At 38.8% G+C, this 11,005-nt stretch overlaps 1 protein-coding gene across 3 annotated transcripts; it reads right to left on the reverse strand.

The window, feature by feature from the left end:
• Positions 1 to 450: 450 nt before the first annotated feature.
• On the reverse strand, positions 451 to 10,314 carry DYNLRB2 (dynein light chain roadblock-type 2). 3 transcript variants are annotated; one of them, XM_003917216.4, is made up of 4 exons: positions 10,193 to 10,314; positions 7,924 to 7,999; positions 1,557 to 1,724; positions 451 to 699 (listed from the first exon to the last, which is right to left on the reverse strand). In XM_003917216.4, exons 1-4 carry the CDS (start codon positions 10,193 to 10,195, stop codon positions 656 to 658), a joined length of 291 nt encoding a protein of 96 aa, XP_003917265.1. In that variant the 5' UTR covers positions 10,196 to 10,314; the 3' UTR covers positions 451 to 655. The 3 variants fall into 3 exon arrangements, with proteins under 3 accessions (XP_003917265.1, XP_009195182.1, XP_021787885.1); XM_009196918.4 differs by having other exon boundaries at positions 7,924 to 7,995; positions 10,193 to 10,302; XM_021932193.2 differs by having other exon boundaries at positions 10,104 to 10,214.
• Positions 10,315 to 11,005: the final 691 nt, after the last annotated feature.

Here is an 11,005-nt window from a genome sequence, read left to right on the forward strand (position 1 = left end):
TTTGTTGTTATTATTTTCATGATTTTCTGAATGTTTGCAACATCCAGTAAAAATCAAACCCTCTGGAGTTACATACTCAGCCTTATATGTATGAAACCTTGCCTAAGACTCATTCCTGGCCCCCTCAGACTGGTGTGCTAGAAGCACAAGTACGAGGGATGGAGGAGCTTCTTAGGTTGGCACTGGCCCCAGTGGTAACCATGCTTCTGACTCCCTGCTGTCCTTATTTAACCTGGGAAACCATTGAATACTCTTTGAGTATTGGGACTTTCTATTCTCCGTATAGCTCCCACAGTGCTCTACTGAATCTCCTTGGTCTACCACAGAAATGGGTGAAATTCTACTTCTGTACTTGGTGACAGCTACTTCTAGACTAAAAGAATTGTCACAAGGAGCGCTGTCTTATTAGAATCCTTGGTTTTGTGTATTATAAGACAATAGAGACGTATATACCAGAATTCATTTATTGTATCACTAAAGTACAACTTCACAATATAATCAAAAGGGACTAAATGAGACATGCAGAACAGTTTAGATGTAGAAATAGAAAAGAATGTTTGAAGGGTCAGTTAGATTGAAATAGAATTTTAATAATCACGAGAGAGCCAAGTGTTTCTAACCCAGTGTCGCTTAGACAGGCTTGGCCATTGCAGGTCTATTCACACGGATTCTGAATGACGATCAGAAGATATTCCTTATCTATGGAGAGATGGACAAAATCAATTCACCCTTAATTTAAATTTAATCAAGGAATATTTCAACTAGACTGCTGTTCTCTTCAAAACATCACATGGACCTTGTGTAGACAGATGGTTTCCCACCCTGGCTGCACATCAGAATTACCTGTTGAGCCTTTAGAAAATACCCATTTCCTAGGGCCTCAGAGATTTTGATTTCATTGGTTTGGGGTGGAGTTGCAGGAATGGAAAAAATTTTTAAAAGTCCTCCAAGTGATTTAATGTGTAGCCAGGGTGAGGACACTGGTGTAGAAAAAACTTCATTTAGTTTACAGGCAATTCTGATTTGATGGATTTACTATAGAGGTTTGTTCTAGATTAGTTCAGTGGCATAGGTCCCATGGTACAGTCATTTTGTAACATTGTGAACCTAATTCCTTCAGGGAAAGGAGTGTTTCTGTGGCTGCTCTTCTGGTAGACCTGGGAGATGTACTTTCCTCATAGGGAGGGTTTAAGAACCTACAGGCCTTGGGTTCACTGCCTACTTTATCTGCAGGACAGGGAACATTTCTCCCATGCTGCAGAGCCTGTATGCTAAGTTTGCTGAAAATGAGACCTACATTTTCTAAATTTTTCCATTACTAATAATAAATGCAAGTGGGCAAAATTCAACCTGTTCTAAAGTCATGGGGTCATATTAATTGCTAATTTCATAGAATTTTTAGGTTGGGATTTTTACATTCAAACATCATTTTGTAATAGAAGAATATTATGTTTTATATTGCATACTGAAATCTATACTTCCCATTCATAGAAACAAGGCTTTTTATCTAGCAAAGTAGAAAGATGATTTAACTAGGAAATGAAATGCCAAATTACCTGGAGCTACCATGATTTCATGTTTCTTTGATCTGATCCTAAGAAAAGTCAGGTCGTTCTGAGGATCAATATCACGAACTGTGCTTTTGGCTTTCATTGTCAGGTGATGAAGAAGGCCTGCATATTGAACAGTTGTTGAGTTGTCCAAGGTTGTTCGGATGGGAATACCTATTATGAAATTTAATTTTGGTTAATAATTTTCTGACTAGAAAAGTAATATGTACATTGTGAAAGTACTGGAAAACACTGATAATTGTAAAGTGGAGGAAAAAGTTATGGCTTATCACTCTCTGGTAACAATTTTAGTTTATTTCCTTCCAATCTTTTTGTCTCTGTAGATTTTTAAGTATAGTTGTGTGAAACTATATTTACAAATTTGACTGTTGCTTTTTTCTTCATTAAAATTATAACATACGAGTTGTCCTTGTTGACAGTGTCATCATTATTTTTAATAACTGCATACTTTACGATTTTATGGACATATAATACAGTCCATCTCCTATTGTTTGGTCATTTTGTACCTTATATTTTTTATATAGCTAATGGGGTGATGATGAACGTTTTTGTGCATAAATCTTTCAGAAGCTGTTAACTGACTGCTTGAGTACTAAGTTAACATATTTTTAGATGAAACGCACTCCCCCGAATATCTTGTCTACAGTGAGTCTGCTTTGAAGTGCTTGATCTGTGACATGGTGTTAGTCTTCCTCCCTGAGGCCAGAAACATAAAGGGATATCACCACACATGCTAGACGGTACATCAAAAGGGACTCCTCACACAGTATTTTGCAAACCTTAAATTTTATGTTAGAAAATGTGGTAATAGGAGCCGTGGTGGCTCAGGCCGGTTGCTCTGGCACTCGGGGAGGCAAGGCTACATGTTCGAGGCCAACCTGGTCAACATTGATTGAAAAAAAAGAAAATGTGGCAATAAGGATATTGTAGTTTTGCTGTGCATTCCCTGGTTTGCACTCATTTTTGGTGTAAACCCTATTAAATTTGGCTACTTGTGTGCTCCATTGTTTGTTTGTTTTGAGACGGAGTCTCGCTGTCCTAGGCCCAGGCTGGAGTGCAACGGCAGGATCTCGGCTCACTGCAACCTCCGCCTCCTGGGTTCCAGCAATTCTCCTCCCTCAGCTTCCCGAGTAGCTGGAGTAGCTGAGACTGCAGGCACCCACCACCACGCCTGGATAATTGCTGTATTTTTAGTAGAGACAGGGTTTCACCATGTTGGCTAGGCTGAACTCCTGACCTCAGGTGATCCACCGCCTCATGTCTCCCAAAGTGCTGGGATTACAGGCGTGAGCCACCATGCCCAGCATGCTCTATTGTTCTGTTACACAAGTTTAAAACAGAAACTATTAACTGGAAAATTCTAGCCAGAAGAATATGCAAGTGTAATTCAATTCAGTTGAAATCAATCTAACTCAACTTGGAACACCCAGCATTAATGTCTATTATGTACCAGGCACTGTGGTAGGTATTTTACATATATCGTATCTAATGAGAGATAGCCTTCATATTATTATTATTATTCTTTTTTTGAGATGGAGTCTCGCCTTTTCGCCCAGGCTGGAGTGCAGTGGCCGGGTCTCAGCTCACTGCAAGCTCCGCCTCCCTGGTTTATGCCATTCTCCTGCCTCAGCCTCCTGAGTAGCTGGGACTACAGGCGCCTGCCACCACGTCCGGCTAGTTTTTTGTATTTTTTTAGTAGAGACGGGGTTTCACCGTGTTAGCCAGGATGGTCTCGATCTCCTGACCTCATGATCCGCCCGTCTCGGCCTCCCAAAGTGCTGGGATTACAGGCTTGAGCCACTGCGCCCGGCCGCCTTCATATTATTTTGAGAAGAACTAGATAGCCAGAGAATTCCAGGGATTTGATTTGCAATGTGCTTTTATTTTAGGAGGAGATATGAAGGTGAATTTGGGATCGCTATCAAATTCCTTAGGTATCTGTATTAAGGGCACTCAAGAATGAGCCTAACATGGCTCCTGGTTTCCTTCAGAGAATGTAGCTCCAGAAACTATTAAACAAGAAGAGCACTTTCAAGAGTAGAAGAGTGTTACAAACTTAGGATTTTACCAGGTTTTCATAAAAATCTTGAAGACCATCAATTTTGACTTTGAAAAGACTGATTTCTCTTTCTTTTAAGATAACTGCTGTGTCCAGAATGTTTTGCTAAACAGTATGAGGATAATAATTACAAGAAAACCTATTCAATAAATAAAGCATCATAAAAACCTTGCTAATCTTTTAGTATGATTTGCTGGCCACTTTTTCCCTGGAAGGCAGTCAGCTGTCTTGCATACCTGAAGGTCACAAAGCATGGATCTTTAACAAGCAGGAAATGGAAATGTGGCAACACGCAACCTTTGATGGGAACTTTTTGACGAGCAGTTTTATTTTGCATCCTAAGTAGTGACTACCTACTAAGGGTGCAATGCTCAGTAGCAAAACAAGAAATACAACCAGAATAAATTATTTAAAATGTAGGTGACAGGATTATGAATCAGATGCTCAGGTCTATTTAGTTAGTCTGTTCATGATCCAAGTCAATAAATAAAACAGCTAGCCTTTTTGAATAATAAGTGTGCACAGTGGAAACACGTGGAGTTTTTCATATCTGCCATACACACTTGGAAAAAAATCAATCAACAAATATTTATTGAACTCTTGCTTGGCACCATGTGAGGTAATTAAAAAATAATTTATTGAGAAGTAATTTTAGCATATGGTATAAAATTTACCCACTTCCCTTCTGAGAAACAACTACTGGTTTCTTAGAGCCTTCTAGAGACATTCTAGGTCTATTCAAGAATGTATGTGTTTGTGTTTGTAATTTTCATTTTAATGATACCATTCTCTATTTCGTACCTTGATTTTTAAATTTAATACTCTTTGGAAATTGTCTGATTCTGTACACGTAAGTCACACATATTAGTGACTGAATAATAGTCTTGTTGAATACATGTTTTATAATATACTTAATATGTCCTACTGATGAGCATTTAGGCTGTTCTCAATCTTTGACTTTTGTAAACAAGGCTACTTAATATGTCCTTGGTCATCTCATTTCACATTTGTATATATGTGTAGGATAATTTCCTAAAATGAAGCTCCTAGAACAAAGAGCATATGTATTCTAAAATTTGATGGCACTACTTTACTACTCTCTATGATCCTAGTAAGCCAGCACCCGTTATTTCAATTTGTCATCTTCAACTGCACATTTGTGCTTTGGTTGATAGACTGTATTTCAAAATAAAAGGAATTGGCTGGATGGCTGTTACAATCTAATGAAACTCAAATGATAGATTGTTAGAAATGTCAGGAATATTTAAAATTAAGAGCCTGTAGAAATCAGACTTATGTACATTAGAAAATATGACAGATCTGACTGCCTGGGGGACAAACATACATATTTGCCAGTATCTAATTCAGTGATCAGTGTTGCAATATTATCAACAACGAATGGTTTTATAAATGAGAAACCAATGCTAACAAAAATCTACTCTAATTAAAATATGTAGCATTGGGCTAAACTGGGAAGACTACTTTACTGTCTTCAATAGGAAGTCTATGTTTCAGTAACAGTGAAACCGAAGGACTATATTTAACATGGCATATGATGATATCTAAATGAATAAGCATGGTAGAAGTCTGACCTAACCACAAATATAATCTGAAAATGCTAAAATGATTTGCCTAGAATTAGTAGACCACAACTGCTAGTAGAAAACAGTGATACATAAAACATCATCTTAGCTAAATATTTTGGTATTAAATTTCATGGGACTTCCCAAAGCTGAAAAGCTACAAAGCTACACTGTAATAAATGACGCTTTCATCTAAAATTGAGTAGGTTGTTGAAACTGAGTATTTTATTACATTCTGGTCACATAGTTTACACCATATGCCATTAATAAACATCCTTGTCATATACTCTGGTTATTAATAATCCAACCATAAAAATAAGCCCCTTATTTATATTTTAGGGAAAACAGGTTAATTTGGCTTTCAGGTAAAAACTCTTAAGTACCCAGAAACCTTGAAAAGTGTCCTGAATTCTAATATAAACTTATCCTAGTAGAGGTTAATTAGAAGTTAATGGGTATTGAAAATAATATTTTGTTGCCTTCAGATAAGAGAAGTGTTAATTGAGGAACCTCAGGAAAATAAAGTGAAAATCACTTTTCGTCTCACTACTCAGGGTGATCACTGTAACATATCCCTACTCTTCCTTCTCTATTTATTTGAAGTGTATGTGTGCACCTGACCATAGATAGGATTAGAACACGCTGGTGACCGCTTTGTTCTCTGCTTTTTTCATCTAATACTGTGAGTAGTTTCCCAAGACCCTAAATAGTCTTCAACCTTTTAAATAGAGTAATGTTCATCAAGTAAATATTATATAGTTACTTTAAAAATTCCTGCACTGTTAGGATACATTTATTTACTTACTTGTTCTATTTATTTATTTATTGCTATTACATATGATGCCTCAGTGAGTATCCTCATATCTAAATATTTTCATCATCACTCTTTAGGATAAATTGCTAGGAGTAAAATTGTAGATCAAAGGGGGTGAATATTTTTCAGACGTTTGGCGCATATCACCAGGATTACCTACTTTAGACCAAGATCTTCCAAAGAATAACATTAGATGAGTGGTTCTGGGTGTCACAGGTGAATGTACCTGTACAGGGTTGAAGAGTGTCTCCCTAGACCCCCCAGATCCCCAAATTCAAGTCCAATATAAACCTCAGAAGGTGGCCTTATTTGGAAACAGGGTCTTTGCAGATGTAATTAGTTAAGATGAGGTCACACTGGATTCGCGTAGGCCCTAATCCAATAACTGGGGTTCTTATAATGAAACAGACAAGAGACACAAAGATGAGAATGCCACATCATGATGGAGGTGGAGATTGGAGTGATGTGTCTATAGGCCAAGGAACACTAAAGATTGACAACTACCAGAAGCTAGGAAGAGGTAAGGAATGATCCTTCCATAGTGTCTTCAGAGGAAGCATGAGCCTGCGGATATCTTGATTTCAACTTCTAACCTCCAGAACAGGAATAGAATACGTTTCTGTTGTTTTAAGTTACCAGGCGTGTTGTAGTTTGTTACTGCAGCCAAAGGAAACTAATGAACCACCTCTATGAAATCACATGGACGGCTCATCTTCGGAGCCATGGCAGAGTGTATGCAAATACCTGGAAATAAAATCAATGCAACCAGATCCATGTACTAGGGCTGAAATGCTTCCTGGAAATATTCTGCATAGTTCTTGACTTACCTGTAAGACAGATCTTAAATCTTCTCTTCCCCTGATTATTTAAGCTCGAAAATTTATTATGTTCTATTATCTCTCTCATTCATTTGGCCTTGAGTTACTGGTTATAAAACAAATCAAATGCTTTATCTGTATAAATGAATTAAAAATCCCGACATTTTCATAACTATTTAATTACTATTAAGTGTTGGGTATTATGCCAAGCACTCAACAATTATTGTCTCATTTAATGATCAAAACCACCAGTAAAATAGGTTATTGTGCATTCTTAGTGGTAAGGAGTTGTAGTTCAGAATTTAAGCAGACTTTCAGTTGGTAGTTGCTCAATAAGTATTTACTGATGGATTTTTCCAAGGCACTGAGTTGGTAATGGACCAATTCCATGGTTGCACCACAAATTATGTAAAGTAGCTACTCTTATTTTAACTAATGCTCTGGAATTTCTGGCACCCCTTGTCCTTACAAGTGTCTGAATTAGCAATGAAACCAGCAGGAACTCTTAAGAGGTTGCCACCATAGCTGAGCATGGAGCAATGTGCCAAAGTAATGTGCCAAAGTAACATGCCAAAGTAAATGCGATGTGGATTCTTAACAAGGATTGTGCAGCAAGAGCAAGTTTTTGGTAAGTCTACAGATTTCATAGTTGGAAATGTATAGGCTCTTCTTATACTACATCCACAAAGAGTACATTATAAATGATATCATTAATTGTCAAAGATTTTTAAATAAAATATGTTCAAGGAACACGCTCCACTTAAAATAAAGACTGAAATTCTGTATGGTTAATAATGTTGAAACAAAAACAAACTACCATCAATGATACTCTCCCTATCTTCTATATGACAGTTTTTTTGGCACTTCTGAAATATTGGAAGAGAATTACCAAAGCTTTAAAAAGTAAACAATGTATAGTGCTTCTTAGGAGTATATAGACATTTTTAGACATGTCTTCTTCATATTTATGTCCCCAGATCTTAGCAGAGTGTTTCATATATATATATATGGACTAACACAGCAAACAGGTTCCTGGTTGGCTTCTGCATGTCAAGAAGATAGCCTGTGATATATTTACCTTCTGCATTTACAACCATAGTTCCAATAACCCCTTTATGGCTCTGGATCCTCTTTAAGGTTTCTTCCACCTCTGCCTGAAAGAGACCAGGAAGATAATTAACCAAAAGGGCCCTGTGGTAACTCCAACCCTAAGGAGAATAACGTTTGGAAAGATACCTACTCCCCTATCTCCATAACCTAAGGTGCCGAGTGTGATAATCTCAGATTTTTAAAAGACAGCTTTGAAATTGTCAAGTCCCACATAAATATACCTATATAAGACCTCGTGGTTACAATCCTGATAAATCTCAGTAAGACAGCTTACTGCCTCACAGGAGTTCACTCCATATTTATCTGTTTCCATTTACTAGAAAATTATTCTTTACATTGCATGGAAATTTGTCCCAGATTATCTTTCATTCATTGACCCTGCTGTATTCAAATGAAAATTCCTTTTCTACATTATAGTGCTTTAGATATTTATAGAGCTATATCATGGCCTCCCTATGTCTAAAAGTAGTCCTTATTGAGAAATCTTATTTTCATTACTGTGACCTAATCAGTTCAGATGATTAAATTTAAAGGATATTCTATAAAAAACAAAGTATTCCAGGATTCTAGGATTTTCTTGATAACTATAGCTTCCATATCAGTGCAAGCTGAATGTTCAACTATGAATGATTATTCTGGAATCTATTATTGTGTTTTAAACTCATTTGGAATCTTATGTGTAGACTGTATTGTACGTTTTCTTCCCCTCTAGAAAAGTCAAAGTCAAGAACTATCTTTTCCAAACCTGCAAATTGTTCATGACTGAGCAATCTCTGGATATTCTGAGTTCAAACAGTATTCTGCAAATTCTCTTGATGAGGGTTTGCTATATTCTTTTTTCCTCAGTATTGCACAGGTGAACATTATGTTACTTCAAGATAGTTTTCCTTTGCACTTGGTATGAGCATGAGCACTTATTTTCTCTATTTCAGCATCATAGCCAATGCTTTCTTAACTTTAGGCATTTTTATACTAGATTCATTATTCTTACCATTATGAATGCCATGTATATTATTTATCTAAGTATTCTTTAAATTATCTCACTGCTAAAAGTTTAAATAAATGCATTTTAAAAGGAAACCATATATCACTACCACAGATGGAAACCTGATGTTATTCCTCATAAACAGAAATAACTGTAAAACAAACAAAATGAACAAAATGAAGAGACAGCATATCATTAAATTCTACTGCAATGAAAGCTCTGAGCCTGAGGCCTGCTCTTTAGATGAAAAATGGAAACTTCCAAATGACAGTGGTATTAAGGACCTAATAGTAACAGAAATTTTCTCCTGTATGTAGTCTGAAGGTTGAACAAAAAGGAAGAGGAATGACTTTCTCACGATGTGATTCATTCTTATTTAGCATTTCTGGGCCATCTTATGTAGCAACGAATGTTTGCATCTCACTTTGAGAAACACTGCACTAAACCGTAAACGCTGAACAGGGGATCAATAATTTACTGCATTTTGGGCAATCTTTAAGACGATGTCCACAGCTTCTTGAAGCCACTGTGTCCTCATTTATCTTTCTCCCTGTTACTTATCTCCCAAACTCCTTTCTTTTCTTTCCCTGGCCTTTCCATTTCTCCACCCAGTTGTTTCTGGTCTCATGACTTCTGAGTGCTCCTAGTATAATTTCTTAATCCCCATCTCCAATCCCCGTTTCATTCCTCTCTTAACGACCTTTGCTTTCCACAGTTTCTACTTTTTTTTTCTTCTTTTTTTTTGGGGGGGGGAGGAGGGGGGCGAGTCTCCCATCACTTACTTCCTTTTTCTTTATTTCCCTTTCTTCTTTTTCAGTATCTTCCCTTCTCACCCTTGCATTCCCTTGCTTTCCCTGTCCCACCTCTTCCTTCTCTCTAAGGGTCTGAGTTTTTTCCTTTCCATCTCGGCCTCCCACCCCGTCTTTGGAAACTTTCCTGGCTCCCCGGATTTCTCACTCCCCTGAGCATTCTTCATCCTCTCGATCTCTCTCTTTCCTTTCTCAACATCACCCCTCCCTATGTACCACCCCCGCGAAATCAATTCCCAAGACAGCTTCCACTCATCTAGACATCTTCCTCCCCCTTTCCAAGGTCTCCCTCTCGCCCCTCCAAGAAAATCCTGGAGCCACCAGTCTCCGCCGTGGCCCCTGGACCGTCCGTGCCTTGGGGGGCCCCAGGAGCCGGGCAGCGAAGGTCCTTGCCGGTAGGCGTCCTTCGAGCGCCGGGGCGTAGACGGAGACGCTAGATTTACCATCGCGGAGGCCGCGAAACTCTGGGCTCAGGCCGGCGGCACAGACTCCCGGGATGTCAACAACGCTACCAGCCGTAGCTAGGAGACAAAGGAGGAAGTGGCCCCCGGAAGCTTCGGGGCCGCGCCTGCGTGCTCGCGGATCGGCGTTTCCGCCCTGACCGTGCTCCTGATGCCTCCCGGCCGCCGTAGGCGAAGGTTCGCGGAAGCGGCGAGCAGGCGCTCACCTGAGGTTCGCCCAAGCCTGGGGCGGTGGGGCCCGGGAGGGAAGAGGGAAGTGGGTCAGGCTCCCGGTCTGTGTTCATCCATTCATTCATTCGTTGAGGCACGAATTAATGTAATAGCCACTCATTCGTTCAAGAACTGCTGATTCACCACCCACCAGGTGCCAGGGAGAAGGACAAAATGCACCAAAAAGTGCCGGAAGCAGTAATGTCCACGTGTGATACTTGCCTTGGAGCAAGTAAACAGGGAACAGGGCCATCTGACTCCGGGGTTGGGCTGCTCTAGGGGTTTGGTGATAGTCTTAGCTGCCTATGACCGTCCATTAGTACTGCCCTGTACAGGGCAGATAATGTTGTCTCCCCTCCCAGTAGTTTTTATATTGAAGAAAAATATATCAGAGAATCAAATAATACAATCTTATGTACTTAAAAAAGTTAATGTATATCTGTCTACTCCAAGATCAGTAGAGTAAACACAGTTTCACATTTTATGTTCTCACCTAGTTATAGCACCCTCTTTCTGTTCTCAACTCCCTTGAAGAGTTGCTACTTGTCAGTATTTCTGTTAGTTGTCAGTATCCATTAGAATCTG

The sequence above is a fragment of the Papio anubis genome, chromosome 18 (assembly GCF_008728515.1).
Source record: "Papio anubis isolate 15944 chromosome 18, Panubis1.0, whole genome shotgun sequence".
NCBI classification, from domain to species: Eukaryota; Metazoa; Chordata; class Mammalia; order Primates; family Cercopithecidae; genus Papio; species Papio anubis.